Source organism: Enoplosus armatus, chromosome 17, assembly GCF_043641665.1.
Source record: "Enoplosus armatus isolate fEnoArm2 chromosome 17, fEnoArm2.hap1, whole genome shotgun sequence".
NCBI classification, from domain to species: domain Eukaryota; kingdom Metazoa; phylum Chordata; class Actinopteri; order Centrarchiformes; family Enoplosidae; genus Enoplosus; species Enoplosus armatus.
Window position 1 is genome coordinate 8,228,623 of NC_092196.1, and position 20,257 is coordinate 8,248,879.

The 20,257-nt window shown below is 42.0% G+C and overlaps 2 protein-coding genes and 1 long non-coding RNA gene across 3 annotated transcripts; all 3 read right to left on the reverse strand.

Moving 5' to 3' along the window:
• Window positions 1-65: 65 nt before the first annotated feature.
• On the reverse strand, window positions 66-9,664 carry LOC139299933 (fas-binding factor 1 homolog). The gene is made up of 31 exons (XM_070922888.1): window positions 9,650-9,664; window positions 9,147-9,177; window positions 8,657-8,704; window positions 8,511-8,556; window positions 8,354-8,423; window positions 8,193-8,243; window positions 7,968-8,109; window positions 7,758-7,838; window positions 7,606-7,653; window positions 7,051-7,194; window positions 6,807-6,939; window positions 6,377-6,537; window positions 6,188-6,281; window positions 5,654-6,100; window positions 5,327-5,397; window positions 4,672-4,860; window positions 4,499-4,551; window positions 4,370-4,417; window positions 4,157-4,288; window positions 3,912-4,012; window positions 3,584-3,790; window positions 2,957-3,064; window positions 2,658-2,797; window positions 2,415-2,533; window positions 2,127-2,249; window positions 1,801-1,977; window positions 1,491-1,667; window positions 1,278-1,415; window positions 1,076-1,175; window positions 836-966; window positions 66-267 (listed from the first exon to the last, which is right to left on the reverse strand). Exons 1-31 carry the CDS (start codon window positions 9,662-9,664, stop codon window positions 184-186), a joined length of 3,609 nt encoding a protein of 1,202 aa, XP_070778989.1. The 3' UTR covers window positions 66-183.
• A 793-nt stretch (window positions 9,665-10,457) lies between these two features.
• Window positions 10,458-13,041, reverse strand: LOC139300749 (uncharacterized). Its single transcript, XR_011598852.1, has 4 exons — window positions 12,904-13,041; window positions 12,166-12,242; window positions 11,334-11,373; window positions 10,458-11,183 (listed from the first exon to the last, which is right to left on the reverse strand). It is a non-coding gene; the product is annotated as an uncharacterized lncRNA (long non-coding RNA).
• Window positions 13,042-13,707: 666 nt separating this feature from the next.
• LOC139300164 (cytoglobin-1-like) lies at window positions 13,708-18,804 on the reverse strand. The gene is made up of 4 exons (XM_070923169.1): window positions 18,705-18,804; window positions 18,470-18,612; window positions 15,198-15,429; window positions 13,708-14,472 (listed from the first exon to the last, which is right to left on the reverse strand). The coding sequence occupies exons 2-4, from the start codon at window positions 18,610-18,612 to the stop codon at window positions 14,308-14,310; spliced, it is 540 nt and encodes a 179-aa protein (XP_070779270.1). The 5' UTR covers window positions 18,705-18,804; the 3' UTR covers window positions 13,708-14,307.
• Window positions 18,805-20,257: the final 1,453 nt, after the last annotated feature.

Genomic DNA, 20,257 nt, shown 5'->3' on the forward strand with positions numbered 1-20,257 from the left:
TGGACAAAACACCAGCTTGGGACTGATCAGAAGTCTGATGATGCAGTATAAAAATGCAGTATATTAAAAAACTTGTTTGCTCTAAAACACGTTTTAATAGAAATTTAAGCACAGTGGCATGTTCAAGTTTTCAGCACCTGGAAAGTAACATGAATCCTACTGGGAGCACCCAGCATGTGTTGGTCAATCTGTGTTGAAAGATGATCTGTAAGATTTCTTCTTCAAATTGTCCAAGAAGAACTGCTCCTGTTGGAGGTATTCACGGTCCTGAGGAGAAAGTAACAAGAAACGGGAACATAATCATTAAAATGTTTCAGACCATTATTTCTAGAAATGTTACAAATCTAACGGTAGATGTTTTCCATTATAGCTGACTGTAAATGTAATTGTGGGTGAGCCAAAACATGTTTCATGTTAACATTAAAAGCCTCTACACTAACAACCTTGTGTTCATTTGAATTATATTAAGGAATCTCCTGTGCAGTTAATCAGAATCAGAATCAGAATCATCTCTTCACTCATCATTATCTCTTCACTGTTGTAGTTTCATGTTTTTAAATGGTATCTTTTAAGCTCCATCAAATGTTAAAACCACTAGGACATTGGTTTATTATTCAGATGACATCCTGCAATTGATTATTGCAAAACACACCTGGAAGCCTGTGATTTATGAACTGTTGAGTCAATGTTTGACATGTAGCTGGTAAACCAGGCCAGTTACCTTTATGGTATCAGCAAACAGCTTTTTGAAGGTTTGCCACCAATAGAACATGGTTAGAAACCAGAATGGAAATGTGACTTTAAACCTTATATCTTAAGTGTCTTCCCTGGTTACCTTTTCTGCAGTGTACTTCCACAAAGCCAGACTCGCTTGAAGAGCCATGGACTGAGAGTTGGCAAATGAAGTAGGAGGGAGAATATTTAGGGTTGATGTCAGCTCAGGGTTTGGCAACACTGAACCTGCATCTACAAGTAAAAATAACAAAACCTGGTTATATACTTACATTAAATGGGTTTATTTTGTATGAGTAACTAGTTTTTGTTGAACGATATACTCAACCAGAATTGACCTCACCTGGTAAAATGGGTGGAATCATAAGTGGCAAAGAGGTCATTGGAGGGTCTTGTCTCAGCCTCTCTGTGTCTTTCTGTAGATGATTTAGCCGCATTTGCTCCTGTAACAACAAGTGTTTAGGTACTACCACACAGTTACTGTTTATGCGCTATTCATTTTTGCAAAGTAGAAGCTCAATCTGAAGTGTATTGCATAGACACACCTGAAGCTGTCTCTGTTCTTGCTGCCTCAGCCGCTCTGTCTGTGTATGGATATTTCTCAGCCGTGCCTCGTGCTCAGCCTCCACGCGCTTTGCCTCCTGCAACGCTAGTTCTCCTTGCTCATGCTTCTCTGCAGCAAGCTGCAAAGAACACAGTGTGGTCAAAACTAACATAATACATATTGTTTACTCCATGTAGGGGTGTGTGGTGGGTACCTTGCTAAAGGCCTCCACCTCGTGGGCTCGTGTCTTGAGTCTCAAGGCTGTGCTGCTTATTCTCTCTTTGTCTCTGTCCAGTTCTTCTTTTAGTCTTTCCAGAGTCTCTCTCTCCTGCGCCACAGCCATCTTCTTTTGTTTCAGCTCTGCAGTATGAAGCTTTAGGTCAGCTTGTTCCTACAACAGAAACAGAGAGAACATTACATTGATATAGCCTGGATTTACTTTTCAAATAAAAGTAGCATTTAAAAGACATCTAAGTCCACAAAGCAGTCGTAAGACGCCCCTCTTCTATCAACGTGAAGCTCACCTGTGCCAGACTGATGATGGATCCCTCTCTCTTCTCCAGAAGGCTGCTGACCTCTCGTTCAGCCCTCTCATGCCTCTGCTTCTCCACAGTGTGGAAGTGGGCCCACTCAGCTGCCAGCTTCCTCCTCTCCTCTGCACAATGCTGCATCACTGACTTCTGCTCCTCCAGCAGTGCACTCTGATGGGAACAGGATCAGAATCAGAAATACTTTATTGATCCCCGGGGGGGAAATAAGACTACAGGCAGGAGAGGTAAGGGGGGAGACGTATGGTATCAAGATAGACTTGCACTTGTCCACTAGCAGCACTGATGTGGATCAGCCTCACCTTAGCTCTTTCCAGCTCCTCTCTTTCCATGTTGATCTGCATGCTCAGGGCACGCCGCTCTTCCTCCAGGCCTCTTTGGGTGGACTCTGCCTTGGCCTGCTCTGCTGTCATCTTCCAGCGTTCCTGAGGGGTAAAAAAAAAAAAAGAAAAGAAAAAAAAAGGTATCATCAGACTTTAAGGGGAAAAGCATTTGTTTTTTTCTTTCCCTTTCAGGTACACTTGTGATAGACTGCTATGTCAAAACAAATGCAGCTATCCTAAAATTGTTGTTTTTATTTTTACCCTGACCTTCTCAAGCTGTCTCTGCTGCTCATTGAGCTGAGTGTCCATCCTGGAAATGATTTCCTTGAGGTAAGTTCTCTCCTCCGCCATGGCTTTCTGCTGCTGGGCCAGACGGTCCTGCATCACTGAAACGCACATTCAGTTAATGACCTTAACCCACTTGCAACGTGATACCGACTACATTATGCTCTTAGACAACTTTTATATTGACCTATTTGTACAAAGTGTGTGTCGGTGTGTCTGAGTTACTTCGAAGCTGCTCGTCTCTGTGCCGTGCTCCCTGCTCCAGGCCATGAGCCGTGTGTTCATGTGTGCTCTCCACCCGAGAAGAAAGCTCCCCCAGCCGAGAGGAGAACTGCTCCATCTGCTCAATCACCACTGTGAGAGACCTGCAAAAAATTACAAAAATCTCCTGACCAAGGCCACATACTGTATATCAGAGACATATCAACACTGAAACTGGTAATCACACAGAGAACATACTACTAGTATGTACAGGAGTATAATTACTGGTATGGTTGTAAACGGGACTGGTGTCCTTTGATTACCTGGTCTGAGATGTTGCGCTTGTAACTGCATCAATCTCCTCGTCCTTTAATTTCCTCAGTCTCTGGACCTGGTCCTCGTGGTCTTTCTTCATCTCCAAGATAGATTTCCTTGACGGCAAAGTAGGACAAATATAAGGTAAGCTTTATGGTAATTTATTTATCATAAAATACAATATGCTCATTCTGGGACTTACTGAGTTATCTGAATAATTTAGTTGAGTAAAACGCAGAACAGGTCACATCGGCATGACATTGGCCCGTGTTCCAGATTTGAGGGGATTCTGGGTATTACTCAGCTCGGTTATCCAGATAACTCAGTAAACGGGATGTGCAAAAACTGCATTATATAATATAAAGATTAAGCCAAGTGATCTGATTGGTTCAAAACACATAGGAATATTTTTTGTTAAAGTAGACTAGCTTTACTGATTGCTATGTCACTGTGTTTTGTGGTGCCTGTGGAACTATTATTTTCAGTTTCTTCCTGTCTTTAGTCTTTTGTATGTATATAACTGTAATGATGGTTTTTCAGTCAGTACATATGTTGATAACTGTTGAACACATGCCATAATACAGTATTTGCTATCGTTATAGAATAAATCTATTACTAGAGTCTCTCTGATGTACCTCTGGAGGTCTCGGAGTCTCTCCACCTCGCGGTCTCTGTCTTGCTGGGCCTGGGCCAGTTTGCGCTGGTACTGAGCCTGCAGCTCTGAGCGCTCCTGCTCAGCCGATCGTGTTACTGTGGCCAGGCGTTCCATTAGGTCTTCACACTCCTGCCGCGCTTGTGTGTCCCGCTGGGCTGCCGATTCCTCGAGCAGCTTCACACGAGCCCTGGACGTGCACAGTGTGTGTTAAGCACACGGATACACACAAGCTGCTTGAAGTGCAGGGAATTATGCATTATGTATGTTAAACATGTACAGATGCACTGTGTGGTCTAGGAATAAACTACTTGTGTGCATTCTCCATGAGCTCCATGTCCTCTTTATGCCGCTGCTGGACATTCCCTAGCATCACTTGGCTTTGGTCTCGCTCCAGCTGCAGGGTCTTCACCTGGACAGCAACACACACAGGAGTTTCAGGTACATGGAGGTAACTAAGGCAGGGATGTTGGGGCACTAGGGAAGGTTATTATTCCTTTCTGAAAATAAAGCTGACACACAGTTCTTATGATTCACTACAACAGCATTAACGTACCTGTCCCTCCAGCTGGATGATGCGAGCCTGTAAAGCTTGATAGTCTCCAGGTTGCTGCTCTCTCTCCTTGAGTCTCTGCAGGACCCCTGCATCCACAACGCCCCCCAGACCCAGCAACTGAGACTGCATCATCTTTAGGAGAAACAAACCAGGTGATAAATGCGTTGTTACATTTTGAATAAATCTGCAAGTAGAGCCTTTTTTGTTCCTGACCTGCTGTTGTAGAAGCAACTGCTGCAGACTGTCTGCTGGAAGCGTCACCTTTTCAGAAGACATGGACGGGATTAAAAACAGCTATATTACACAATCTCTCAAATCATGACATCAGGAAAGCACAAATACCTGTTGTTGGACTGCCGCTGATGTACTTTGCATTTGGTTTTGCTGTGGAACTGCTGGAAAGAAAACAACCATGAGTAATATATCATATTGTTCTGCTCACATTAAATATTAAAGCCATGGTGAAAAATGCTAGTGTATCTAAAACTACTTCAGATTTCCCCAAGATTACCTACACCACATTGAGCCAGGCGGTATAGCAGACATTGGGCTGAGCAATGGCAGCTGTTGCGGGGTTTCATCTGAAGCCTGACTGGGCCCTCGTAGAACCCCGGATCCCTTATTGGGTGGTAACTGGTGGGGTTGGGTGTTGCTAATGCCAGCAGCGGACACAGGCAAGGGACCAGTAACGTGAGGAGGGCAATCTAATGGATGAGAGGAACTAAGAGTTTGTCCAAGGTCTACTTTAGCTTGGAGAGCGGTTGGTGAGGCAGACGTTGAGGTGCGGGGGGGGTAAGGCTGCTGGGTGGTGGGTGTATAAATGGTAACTACAGAAGGGGATTGTGGTGGAGGTGAGGGGCAAGTGGGAATGGTATCTGTATGAGAGGAGCGGTAGAATGTGAGTTGATGATTCACACAAACATGGATAGAATGAGGTATTAGATGTGTGTCTTGTAAGTGCATACCATGCTGTACGGTGTGTCAGAATGTCAGACATGATGGCTGATTAATTAATGGGTTAAAAAAAAGAAATACTTCTACTGTAAATGTGCAGAGTTGCCAGGGAAGATGGCTTTGAAAAGTATGGTTGTTATGCAATCTGAATTCATTATTTTATTATAAAATGTAACTGAGGAGTGGTTATTTGGATGGGTCACTGTGCGTTAATACCTTGCATGGTCCTCTTCTCTCTGACAGGAGTGGAGTGAGCAGTGGGGCTGGGCTGTCCAAGAAAAGTGTTGCTGCACAAAACAAGAGGAGAATGGAAATAAAAAGCAAAATGTTGTCACTTACAGTACGTGGGTTTAATGGATTTACACAACGAATATCTTACCTAGTTTCCTTGACAGATGTAAGAGTGTCCTCTGCGCCCCCGGGAGCTTGTGCAGTGACTTGTTTACTGAAAACAAGAGCAGGTCAACATTCAGTGCTGAGAAACAAGCTTCTGTCTGGTAAGTGTCATTGCATTTTCTTTGTTGCGTGCAGCTTCCACAATACCTAACAATCGATTCCAGATCCACTTCTTCTCCCAGCCCTAAAGAGTCTTCCTGCTTGGACGTTTTTGCCTCAGTGTGTGACACCGTCAGAGCCTTCTTCCTGCTCAGTGCTCCTGCTAACCAGTCAGCCCCCTCCTCCTCTTCCTCCTCTTCTCTCTTCTGGCTTTTAGAGACCTCTGGCTTGGTTAGCTTGGGGATGTTATCACCAGCAGCAGATGTGGCCTGAGTAGCAGTCAGGGAGGGTGTTCTCTCTAATGAAGGAGAGGAAGGAGCCTTCGGAGACTCTGTTGAGATCTTGGTCTCTTTGGCATCACCGTCTAGAAAGGTATGGTCATCGTTTGTCTTGAGGCCTAGCCAGTCAGCGGAGTTACGGTGTTGAGTGGAGGTGGGGGTGGTGGGTTTTGGTTTCCTCTCTGGGGTAGACAAACTGACATCCTCTGTAGAAAATCTGATAAGAAAAAAATTTGAGTGTTCAGTTTACCAATGGCAGGCAAAAAGCAGACTGCAAAACACCACGATTGGGCTTTACACACACCTGACAGACTGTCTGCGGGACTGGCGCCCCTCAGGCGTGGATACCAGAGTGGGCTGATAGGTGCCAAATGTGAGGTCATCTTCTAAAAGTGGTTCTGTAAACGGGGACAAAAAGAGCTTTTCAATATTTCATTCTTTTAAAACGGTACCTGCTCATACTTATGCTAAGCAGGCTACGGTGGTCTACTACCTTTCACTTTGGAGGTCTTCTCTTGTTGCTGCTTCTCTTGAGACTGAGGCTGGTCCTTCCACTCGCCTGTTGGAGGCCGCTCCAGAAGACGAGGCGAAGTCAAACTCTCCAGAATCTCATCTAGTCTAGTACGAGCTCTCAGAGGGGGCTCACTCCTGAGATTACACACAGCAGAGGAAAAGGGGACAGAGTGAAGATAAACTGTGTGCCATGTTTAAATACAAAGGAAGGCAGGGGAAGTTGGCCATTTTTGCAAAAACAGGCAAAGTGAAGGCAAAACAAAGTAGAAAAGAACAGATATGCCAGTGTTTGGCTTTGTGTTTAGCTGCACCCCACTAAAGCACTAAAGCAGTAATTATTTATCATTTGAGCACTATAAATAAGGACAACAATAAGAGTGGGACAGTAAGAGTCAAAACAGAGCTGTTACCTTTCCTTGTTGGACCAAAGCGCAGTTTCTTTTTTTGTGGGGTTGTTTTTGTCACTGTCAAATCCGAGTGCATCCATTAGGTCATCCTTATCATCATCGAATGTAAGATCACCTCGTGTCTTTGCTGCCTTAGCTGATGAACAAAGAATACACACGCACACAAAAAAAACCCACTACTTTAGTGTTTGTTTGATTCCATGGAAAAAGTTTAAAAATAAAGAATTCTGGATCAGGTAAGGCTCACATGTTTCAGTCTTTAGGATGGGAGATGCTGTTGGAGATGGCGCAGATTTTCCAGGTTTGGCCCGCTGTGTGCTAGATTTAGATTCGGGCTTGGTTTCATCTGGAAGCAAGTCATCAAGTAGATCAGCAAGGGGGTCGTCTGGATCTGCAGAGGAAATTAGATTCTTTACTCTTTTTATATTGCTTTTGGACACCAGACTGTAAAGCAGTAAGTAATAAAGAGGCATCATATATAAATAGATTGTGATACTTACCATTATACATAAAAAATATACATTAAATTATTCTTCAAATTATGAGATTTAACTGAGCACATACTTTATGTTTATACAGTGAGCATTCATTGAGAGGCATTTTTATATACTGTCCCTCTCATATATGTAAATGAGGGGGCCAAAATATTGGAAACTCCTTTTAATATAAGGTACTGAGTTCAACAAATGTAGGATTTATTGGAGGGATACTACTGTCACTTTTTATTGTCTCCTGTTCAAACTACCCACTGGTGTCATTCAACTACAAGTAAAAGGCCAAACACACATCTGCACTGATGTACCTTTAGTGTGAAGTGTCTGACCAAGACCTTCGTCATCACCACCACTGTCTAAATCAATGCAGCAGTTTGAGGAAAAACAAAGCCATCAGTAAACAACTGCTGAGTTATATAAAGTGTCAGTGTCAGATGATGGAGGGAAAAGGCTGACTCACCAGAGAAAGTGAACTTCCTGTAGTTGTGTGCTGTAGACGAAGGTGCAGAGTTTGGCTTCTTCCCTCCTGCAGTGGGTTCATCTGAGTGAAGAGGGGGAGACTCAGCTCTCTCACAATGCTGCTAAACTGTATGTAAACTTCAAAGCCGGTAATAATGTGAAGCTAATAATGAGAAAATAATTCATGCAAGAACACTCTGCACTGAATTACCTGCTCCCTCTGGTTTTACATTACTTTCTGACATGGAAGAGTCTTTCTTTGGCCCTTCATTACCAAACGGCTTTGTTTGTGCAGGAGCTGAACTGGGCTTTTTCTTTGATGCAAAAAGGTCAGCATCCATATCATCCATGTCCTGTACAAGGATAGACAGAAAAACAATACCTAAGACCATGTACAGACATCGACAAAGCATTTCCACAGTTTATAGTGACCTACCTTCATGTTCCTCAGTATGTCATTGGGATCTGCTGCTGAGACATCAGAGTCCTAGGACACAAAAGAAAACATTAACAAATACACAATAAAATCATCTGAAAAACATGAACGTATCTCGAACATGTATCTATGTGGCCCTTTACACATCTCTGTCTACATACCTCAGTGTTCCCACCATCCTTATTTACCTCCTCTGCTAGCATACTGAAGATGTTATCAGTTGCAGAAGAGCTGGAAAAGAAAATATAATGTAACCCACAAACAGGAAGTTATCATTTATAGTTGGTGGTATGTTACTCTTGAATTCCTCCAACTTACCGATTCAGTGCTCCACCACGAGTTGCTTTCCCCCTTCCTGGGCGTTCTGGTGAGTAAATTGTTGAGAGAAAGTATTATCGCACATGAAGCTTTCACAGTGACTATATCATAATGATAATACTGTTTGTCTAAAACGTCTCACTTACTTTTATCATCAAATAAACTGTCAAGCAAATCTTCATCTCCAAAGGAACCTTGGGAAAACCGTGAGGGGACACACTTTTACACAGTCTTGGGACTCAGTTTATTACATTTTAAGTTGCCTTGGCCTTTATGTGTGCATATGCTCCAGACTGATTATACAGCTACCAGCTATATCTGTTATTCTGTATTACTAGTATTTTGTAGCCTTGTTAAATTGAAAATCTTGGTTGTAAATTTATTTCTGTTTCTCTACCACATTGCTGCTATATTGTCTCTCCGTTTTTCTGGAGGGATCCTCCAGATTATTTGAGGATCTACAGACATCAATACTGTACAGATTATAAAGCCCTCTGAGACAAATATGTGATGTTATTTTTGGCTATATAAAAACATGACTTGATTTAAAGTTCATTTTTGCAATGGTAAAATAATGTAGGTAATGTAGTAAATAACTATGGGGTACAGCATTCAAATAACACGTGAGTAACTTACTTTTGGATGGTTTGCCCTTCAGCTTTGCAGCCTGTAAATAACAGTGAAATATATCGAGTTATTTTACAGCTCGAATAGATAAACCCAGTGTCACTCCTGGGTCCACTGCAAAGAGCAAATCAATTGCATACATACAAAGTGATTGACAACATGCGTTTAACACCGATCAATCATGGACATTTTGATACAGGCACCAGTTTGACTCACCATGTTGAATCTCTCCTGGTAACGTTAGCTAAATGTGAGAGTAGCTAGCTAGCTAACGTTAGCTCAATCTGATTAGGCGTCTCCTGTCTCCATTGGTAACCACTCTGCACTCCATGTTAGCGTCCACGTTAACGACACAATACACGATTGTAATTAGTTAATGTGGCTACATATCATATTGTTTAAAGCTTCAATAAAGTCGTGTTTATCCTTTTAAACATTGGCCAGTTTACTTGAAGTTAACACTGAAACGAATCACACAGCCGCTACACACTAACGTTACACCACGTACAAGCCTGTTCGTTAGCCATATTGCCCAGCTAAGCTAATTCAGTCCTCTAACACAAACTTTGTGATTCTCTTCACAAAGTGTTTAGCTATGATCTGCACAAAAAGCAAAAGGCAAATCAGAAGCATCTATGTGGAAAAAAAATAATTCACGGCAGCAGTAACGTTACCACAACCGTATCAACCGGCGCGAGACATACATGTCCTGTTTACAGTTCGCAGTGCATTGTGGGTGGAGTAGTTTTTAGCGTACCATTTAAGGAAACAGGCGTCAGCGAGGGTGGTTGTTTTGGGCTGCGTTTAAATTATGAAGTTGCTTGTTTTGGACTTCCTTTGACACCTTTACCTGCTTGCTTACTTACTTGGTGAAATCTACCAAACGGTTTCACCACCAGGTGGCATCAGAGCTTAAAAGATTAGACAAAACAAATCACAACAAAACTGAAGAGCTGAATAATATATCTTCAGAAGCCTATGTTTAATTCAGTGAGGTCTAGGCCTGATGTTGCACTTTTAACCAGCACAATGATAACAAGGCAAATCACCCTCCTTATGAGACTTCAGCCTTCCTCTGCTCCTCCAACTCCGTCATCACAAAACAGACATTTGTTCCACGACCATGGTGAACAAGCAAACAACCTCTCTTTAAAACTTCTGGCCTGTGCATGCAGGAATAATTTGTTTCCTTGTTGCTGTATTGGTGTAGCGGTGGGGTGGTGATGGGGAGTTGTTAGGAGGGGGTCGTTGTGCTCTTTCATGACACATTTGCGCAGACAAGAAAATAAATGCTTCACTGATGTTATTATAAGACACATGAACAATTTTTTAATAAGTCATCAGCGAAACAAACACAGTCATTCTCAGTGCATACGAGAGACAATCTTAGTTGACATTCAGAAGCACACAAATGCATTTCATTGCTTATTTAATCAGTGGACTTCCCCTGTGAGAACAACATAAACCCTTAAGGGATTCACAGAATGGCACTACCTGCCACACACAGTACAATATATGACTTCTGGAAATTAGGTCACTTATGAGATCTTAAGAGGAGCTACTCTTTAAGATACACCCAGTCAAAGCTCACATGTCCTCATACATACATTTAACACAAATCATTACATTTTTTAAAAGCAAGCAAAACAGAAAGATGTGATTGTGGCTGGTTTTTATGTGGAGGCACAGAACATGTTTTATCACTTTAAACCCTGATCATATCTGTCCTGAAACAGACAACAATATCGTAAATTTAGTTCCCATGATGAATACACAGCATTTGTGAGGCTTCATCTTCCAAGCTGGAGTTCACTCAGCTGCTGTTTCCTGTTCCAGTAATGTGAGCATCTGCAGGACAGATAGGGGAAGCCATGATCAAAACAGGCCTCATTGTTTCTTTCTTTTTTTTCAATCTGGTGGGGGTGTTGGCGCAAGCTGTCAAGTGCAGATGAATCAGAATCCGATCAATGAGATGAAACAACAAACAGACTACAGGAAATCTCTCCTGTAGTATCCGAGGGAAATACGTCTTGATAGCAGAGGCCACTGAAAAAAAGAAGAGAAATCAGGGTTTGGTGCTTTAAAAGTTGTGAAGGAAATACAAATATGTGCTCTTTTTTAGACAATTTGTCCATTTGTATTTTTTGTCGATTCTAGGTCAAATATAGCAAATGACAGAGCTCACGTGATGCTCACCAGGCTTGATATGGTGGCCTACCCTGGTCTTAGTTCGTGTCTGCCGGGGAGAGGGAGCACGAGAGAAATAAAACATGCAAAGTCATGAATGATGAAGGAAAATAATCATTCATAAAAGAACAAATCACCCTAACTCGGCTGAATACACTCGCCTCTATAAAAATGGTCCAAATAACAAGTGAAAGATAACACATCAAAGGCCTGTGGCCACCCCTTTGCAGCAGTCGTGGTCAGTTAGTTTATGACTTTATATTAAGATCTTTTACAGCTGCATTAAACGGTGCGGTTGTAGGGAGGTAATGTATTCATAATAACCCTCCAAAGAGATGATGGATTGTTGTTCTGCCTTTGAATCATTTAGTATTAGCAGTGTAGCAGTGAATACTTAAAAGCTAAATGTGGGGCAGGCGTCTTAGCTCTTCATGCATCTGTGCCTCTGTAACATGCTCCACTGCTCCACTTTCTCCCCTTGTCTGGAGCCCCCTCTGTAAACCTCCCACAACACACTGACACACACACACACACACACACACACACACTGCCTCGCTTTCACCCACTGTGATTCGCAGTTTTGGTGTTTATGTGCATATTGTATTTTGAATTTACAACTTAATTCAATTTAACTTTATACGCTATAGAGAAATCGTTTGATTGAATGTAGCATTAGCCCAAGTGTTTTGTAAAATAGAGCCAAAAATACAAACACTGCTCGCATCAAATAAGTTTTGTTCAAGGTGAAGTGCAAAGTTGATCTTAAAGCGGTAGTGATTTTACGTATGAATATCAGTTTATCAGTCTGTTTTCATTGACTTGATTGTTTGTGTGTCCTTACCCTGTTGTCATTTTTGGGTTTCTGCTGCTCCATTGCTCTTCATGTATGGCATGTCTTTCTCATCCGCCTCTTTCTGCCTGTGACGGGTGATACAGAACATAATACTCAATATTAAGCGCTCAGTATTAATCATCACAGTGCCTTCTTGAATACACAGTTATGTGGAAACAGTTTGTTAAAGGATGTGAACTCATTAAAAAAACCGAAGGTTTTGCTGTTTATTAGCTCATAATTGTGTAAGCTAGCTGTTGCCATGCTCCACGGTGCCGTGGCCACGCGGTATTGTTTGCCATTGCTGTGTGAGTGGCTGAGCAGGGCCGGGGGCGCTGAGAAGATTGCACTTTGTGTCAATTAGCAGCCATGAGCTCAAGAGCTCTGAAGCTTTCCGCTTCATTCATCTCTCCATTAGAAAACTGGAATACACTGTTGTTATGTATCGAGCCACTTAATCCACACTGCTGCTTCAGGCAAACCCTAAAATAATCACAAGGAGTGATTTCAAATCAATGGTGCAGATAAATCTCACCCCACCTCCCTCACACTCCCACACATGAAACAGACATGCACTTTCCGTGTGTCTTCAGATCTGTTGTATGGGTGGAAGTATTTCATGTGTATTTATTTTATGTGCGCTTAATGATTTTCTCTCAAGACTCTTGCTGTTGAGTTTGTCTTTTTTTTGTCAGGCATTGGAAAAAGTAACCTGCTGAAAATCACGAGGTCATGATCAGTACTCACGGTTTGATCTTGTTGGAGAATCTCTGCCTCAGGATGAGAGCGATGGTGGTGAGGACCATCATAGTGGTACACATGGTCCTGCCCCCCAAAGGATCTCCTGCCTTTGGGACTGATGGTGGTTTAGAGTCCTGAGACTTCTCCTCCCATTGAAAGGCTTGAGTGGTAAAAAAGGCAGAGTTTGTGGTGTAACAATCTGACTATTCCTGTCTTTCCTCTTGGCTCTCACTCATGATTGGGGAGATTAGCTCAGAGGATTAGCTAGGATCAAGGAGGGGGTTGGATCTCGCTGGCAGGACTAGGAGGTAAACAGTGCATGCTGTGTGTTTCTATTCTGAAAACAACCCACCTCGCCACCATGTCGTCAACACAGAAAGCCAAATCAACCTCGATACTGTCTTTTTTTCTTAAGAAAGGGCAGCATTTTGTAAGAGGGCCTGTTGAAACTGGCTTTGAGTGGCACTTTTACAGCACTGGTTTACAGCAACAATTAACACATAACAATCAAATGACTGTATATCTGGATAAAACTAAGTCACCAATGGTCAGGTGCAGAGTTCCTATAATATATTATGAGAAGAGAAAGCATAGCGGGATAAATGGGGGTATAAATAGGGACTTTCAGCAGCTGAGCCACTTATTCTTAGCGCTGCTGACTCAAGCAGAGAATAAGAGAGCAGTAGGCCAAGCGAGAGAAAAGAAAGGTCTAATTTTGTCGACACATTCATGAGCAGAAATGCAGGGGAATCAGATTAGAGCAGTTTAAAAGGATTCGGCATTGTGGCGTTAAACGTCACCGGGTTTTCTTTGTATTTTTTATTTCAAAATGTTGTTAAATACAGATACAAAGGTGAGTCAAAATGAAAAAAAAATGTAAAATCATCACAATGAACAGTTAAAAATTTTAAAATGCCTTCCAAACGTCTCACAAAGGGAACACAAGAGGATACAGACTGATAAAAGGAAACATCACATGATATTTAGAAAGAATTATATTTACATGGCAGTGTCTAGATATACACATTCGGTAGAAGGCACATCCAAGTCATATGTGACCTCTTGTCCAATGTTTACGTTTGCATTTTCTTCCTCTTTGCTCGCTCCTCAAAATGGTTTGGTCCTTTACAAGAGTATAATAAAACAAGGAGAGCTTTCACACACACACACACACACACACACACACACACACACACCCACACACACACAATTAGCTATGAAAAGTGTCCTATAGCCCATGATTATCTCAGATTACATTAAACTGTATTCCCCAGATTTGTCAGATAACTTCTGTAACGATACATTGCTTCCCTTCAAAGGTGAGTACAGTCATTTCATCCCTCTCCTATGAGGCCCTGGCCCAAAAGATTATAAGTCTCTAGGTGGTCCAGTAAACTCAGACTAAAAGCTTCACCCAGTTGAGGTTGAGAACTTAGTCCAGCCCACTTCCTCATAGACGGCAGTGATACTGCAGTAGACTGTAGCCAGGAGTTTGGTCCATGCCGCGGCCACGTCTGGTGTCACAACCTCTGAAAACTCTTCTCCCAGGACCTCCAGTATCACACCACTAAGGATCTGGGCAAGACACGACAAAATGCAATACTTCAGACACCTTCAAGTTCCCTTAAAGGAATAGCTCGACATTTTGGGAAATAAAGTTATTTGCTTCTTTTTTTTTTACACAGATTTAGATGAGAAGATCGATACCACTCTCATATCTGTATGGCAAATATGCAGCTACAGCTAGCAGGCGGTTAGCTTAGCATAAAGACTGGAAACAGGGGGAAACAGCTAGCCTGGCTCTGCTCAAAAGTAACAAAAACTGCCCAAGACCACCTCTAAAGTTCACTATTTAACATGTTATATCGCATTGGTTAGCAGTTTTGAGAATCATTATTCCATTAACACGATGTTAAGGCTCAAAAGGTATTATGTTATATGACATAATTTCTTATCTGACATGTGTCTCAGCCTATCACAGTTTCCCACCTCTGCTCCGCCCAGGCTTCCTCACTGTTTTACTGGATTGTCTGGGACCAGTAACTGACAAAGATGGTTAACCCGAATCTGGGATCAAAAAGTGCTTTCATGGTCTCCTCTGGGTTCCATCACAGAATTAACATCTGTGGTTTTTTGCAGTTTATGTTTTAGAGTCTACTTTCTGCCCTCTAGTGGTCAAAAATACCGTTACACAGCTTTAACTGTTTTACTAATTTGTTAAACACAAACATCCCAACCTTTAAAGTTAATGTCTGTGTGTGTGTGTGTGTCACTTCTTTTTTTATTCACACACACTTTACCTTAAAGTACACAGGCTCCACCTTGTGTCGGAGTGCGTGGGCTTTGCCCACCAGCTTCAGCACTGAGGCCACCTTGTCTGAGTTGTCAAGGCTCTCCACCAGCGTATTGATGGCATTCATGACTCTGTGAGCATGCTTCCTAAGCTGGGCACTCCTCTCCAGCTCCTCCGGCTCTTCGATGTGCTTGAACTGGCTGAAGTACTGCTTGGATGACGGGAAGTTCACAAACAGCCTGCAAAGGAGGAGAGTTAGACTAAATGACAGATATGAGTATGAGCAGCTGCTGCGAAGCTCCGCTAATCTCATCGCCCTTCAGCCTGCACCAGCTCCATCCTGCAAACCCACGTTAATTTTTTTCTTTTTGAGCTGGCAAGATACCATAAGTAAATATCAGCGCTGACATGAGAGTGCTGCATATTTTCCCTTTAAATGTTTGCTTTAAACTACTATCTGGGTACTGTGGGGTACATGAAAATAATTAAAAAAGTGAAGGAAAAGCATCCAGCTGCAGAGAAATCATGAGGAAAAATGGCTGAATAACTAGACATTAATGTTATTAACGACAACAGCTGTTAGATGTACATACTTGTCATAACTGAGTTTATCAGTACGTCCTATTCGACATTTTGCCCTAATTCACGTGTCTGTTCTTCTGCATACTTTGGCTCGTGAAGAGATCGTTCAGCAGCAAGAGCAAGCATGTTAAGCACTCTTAACTTTTACATTAATATAACATTTCAGCATTACTTTTTTCTTTAGGTGATTATATGATACAGTGCATAGGGCAAACATAAAGTCACCTTTTTCCCCTTTATATACCTTCCTTGAACGTTTGCTGTTTGCAACAGATGTTTCTCCTGAAGGTTGATTTAGCTCTCTTAGTCTCTGGGAGGAGTTCTGTTTCACAACTGTTTCAGCTGGTTTTGATAAATACATGTATTAGCTTGTTCAATGTGATCTCAGTGTTTATAGGTTGGTAGAAGTTGGCCCACATCTTTAGCAAATAAAGCAATTCAAATAATATCCTTCACTCTGCACTCATTGTAAATGAGTAAATGGGTACAGGATGTATATGATTGATTCTTCCCTGTAAACCCAGTGTGATAGTTAACTCATTAAATTAGGGACCCCCCCCCAGGGTCAGGCTATCATGAGCACATGAATCTTTTACTTTATGGCTGCGATATCAGTTATTATTACTGCAACGACAGTTCACATTTCATGTTTCATTTGGCATGAATATTATTTTATTCACATTTTTGTAGATTTGTAAGTTTCTTTGCACATCCTGACTCACACTGTGCTCTTTCTGAGAACAAATAGTCAGTTCAAAGACATTTTCTTTGATTTCTATCCTTGATTGACCCTCAGAGGTATCATAGAGAATTAGCAAAGAGGAACCAAGCCCCCCCCCCCACCACCAGCACAGTCTGGGAAGAGGGCCAATGCATCTGGTTGCTGGCTATCTAATCCTGATGTCCCATCTCACTCTGTTTCTGCAACAACTAACACAAAAGGAAGCAAATATTTTTCTGTTAGCCCCGAAGCATATGGGTAGATGTTAGAGTTTCACTTGTGAATTTAAATGTCTGAAAAGGGAGGATAGAAGGTGGTGTCTTAATCTCCCAGCTCTGGGTGGAGAGCCTTGGCAAGTGCTGGAGAAAAGTATTCCTAGTTTCACTGCAAAGTAATGAGGAACCGTGGTGTTTAATCTTTCTCTCTTGTAATTGCATGACCTGTGGTTGCATATAAATAGCCTCATTAGTATTTTATATGGTCATTGGACTCTTAATCCTTTCTTATCTATTCTTCAAGACTAACTGAAGAGCAGAGAAAGTTTCGAGGTTCAGAGACGGTGCCATAATTTGCTACTTTGGATCTTATCTGTTACCCTAAAGACAGTTAGTTGGAAGGATTCAAGTCGACGCTGAGGTTCAGCAGAGCGACAGGATGTGCTCTTACTGCTGAAAGGAGAATTTGCCATGGTCATGCTTATCGATCAATGCTCATTCCTCAAATTCCTGAAGGTCGTAGGATCTTTGTGAAGGAATGTGGGGGAAGAAAATAAGTGGATATTGAGTTCAATTCATTTAGTTTCAACATGTTTGTCATAGAAGGAAGAGGAGTGGTATAAGTGATGCCGTTAAATCCTAATAGACAGTAATCTGTGAAAAAATGCATTCTTTTACTGATGGTTACTGTGAAAGTATATTGCGCTTTCTATTGTGTTTTTCACTAACCTCCATCTCAACTTTCACCTCATGCCATCATAAAAGATTATAAAGGCATGCTGTGTCACGCAGAGAATCTCGTCACACTTGAAAGCCTTCACACCGACATTTTCCGATTCCCTGCAAATGGTTGTTTTTTGGAGCAGTTTCTTTGTGTTGGTTTCAGCGGAAACATTACAGAGAGATCACAACAGTGGCTATAACAACTGGATTGCATTCTCACCATAAAATGTTTAAATGACTGATGATGTTGTGATAAAACTCTCAGAGAAGAGAGAGGGATATTTTAAAGAGCCGACTGCCAGCGATGGAGTCATGCTGCTGTAGGTTGCCTGGCCCTCTGTACAGGCATTCAGAACATGACCTGCTCCAGGGGAGGGAGCCCTTTGAGTGCCAAAGACGTCTGACTGATGGATTATAATGTTTATCCTCCGCCTCTACTATTTGATAAATAGGATTAAGAAAAAGAAGGAGAGGTGAGAATATCTCATGCAAAAATATGACTGACTTTGTTCCTGGGGATAGACTAGAAACTTGAGATTGTTAAAATTTAGCATTGACTGCATTCTGAGAGAGGATAACCCTGCAGTCTGGACTCTGGCTTAAGTGGGGTTAGAGAGAAAGCATCAGAAGGCCTTGTGGCTCCAGCAGGTGCAATTATATTACTGAGGGGGGAAAGAGACAAAATGCAAATTTGACCTTATCAATAGTGAACTAATTAAAGTTGCAGAAATTAGGAGAAAATTGAGGAAAAGTCTCAAAATGGAAATTCGATACTACACATACAGTTTTGTGTGACGTGCAAGTGCTGATAAGTAGAAACAGCAAGCTGTGTGCAACAAACAACCACAACAAATGGTGATAAATATTAAAATATCTCAAATATATGTCTTCTCCTTTCTAATTATACACAGCATTTGTCACCTCTCTATCAATATTTTTCCGTCAGAATAATGTAAATATCTTCCTAACTCTGTGCTCAACCTGTGCTAAACATTTCAAACATAAAAACAGGAGAGTGAAACTGAGAGAAAGAAATACCTGACCAGTATGGCCACCCCAACGTCATCACAGTTCTGGTAGACTTTTGCCCAGGAGTCCTGGATCATCACCCTCTCTTTGTCAGTCAGAGGGCTTGGTCTCTCCAGGTGGCTCACCTCTCCCTCTCCCTGCATCCTCTCCATCTGGGAAGACAGTCGTGCAGAGCTGAGCACGTGCAGAAGGCAGGGCTGATGAGAGTACCCCCCCTCCCTCAAAATCAACCCTATATTTCTACCTTTTTCTTGTTTGTGCCTCTTTCTTGGTGAGAGAGGACGGAAATCGGATTCCCTTCCCCCCTTTTCCCAGTGAGAATCTTTGCTCTCAACCTCTGAATCTCCGCTGAGCGAGAGTGTGAGTGAAGAACAGGCTGAAAAAAACACAAGAAACACATGCAGCGAATGAGGAGGAGCCTCTGTACTCTCTCTTTTACACCCCCCCCCCCACCCACCTCACCTTTGTAGGTGGTGTTTAATGAAAAACATGATGAGATAGGAAACAAATCCTTACTAAGAGAGTCAGATGTGTAATACGTGCAATGTGTGAGCATGGATGTAAGATTATGACGTTAAAATAAGATAAAGGAGCACACCCTGACCTTTTACCTCCATCGTCACCATTCCAGCCTATCCAGGAGATTAACCTGGAATGATATTGAGTTTCTCGCAAAGCCCTGCCGACGTAAATGTAAAAACACTTTACTGGCTGCAAATTAAACAGCATGACGTTCATCAGAAATAGGGCAGGCGTCTATTCATTTTGGTTTGTTCTGTACAAAATACAGGTTATATCAGCGTGCTTTCAATCCATTTTTCATTACTTTACCCTTTTCATTATAAGCACACACCCTCAAGAGACCCACATGGCTCTCACTGCACTTCAAATGCATACATTTCCCACCTTTGTAGTGGCAGGGGTTATCAGTGGGAATTCATATCTCACTTGTGTTGTCACAGCTGAAAACTTGAGAATGCTCTTATTCAAGTTTCCTAGTGGGCGGGGTGACCGGGGCCAATTTGACAGGAATCTGTGAGTTAACTGTGAAAAGAGAGCAAACACAGGAGCCGTGAACAGACACCCGATATTGGAACAAAAGCTAAGATGGAGGTGATATTTACTGCCTTACTGAGGGAGGTACAATGTGCAGTAGGAGCTAACAATATATAGTACCATGTTAAACATTGACAGAGTCCTTCAGAGCACAACAATCAAGCTGCTTATGGTAGACACATCTCTTATTTCCGGGATTAAATATCTCAGCTGCATCACCTTCAATAACAGCTGATCACATTGCAAATATTTTAACTTTGGTTAAAGGTGAATATTATTACCTCCATCTCAGGCACTCCCAATTAAAAACATCAAGATCAGAGTTTATGTATTATGCTTCTCGTTGCACCGGTTTATGATTATCAAACAAAATGTTCTAGGATCAGATTTGGTTGTAGTGGATGTAGTCAATGATTGTAGATCAACATGCTCTGCTGGTACTGGTTCATGCTTCTACAGAGGAGCCCAGATACATTTTGTAATTCTTTATGATTATTTCTCCTGTTCATACCCACACTAGCAAACTCAGACACTAGATAATATGAATAATGTTACACCTTTAACCACAGACATATATGCTCTCCACAGAAAAACAAAGATCTCATGATCTCATTTTGTTACATCCAAAGACATACAAGACTACAGGGCAGATCCAGGGCTAATGAGTAACGACATCTAGTGGACAGTTGGAGTAATACTGCTTTTCAGGTGCTGTCAGAAATGCAATTTTTGACATGACTA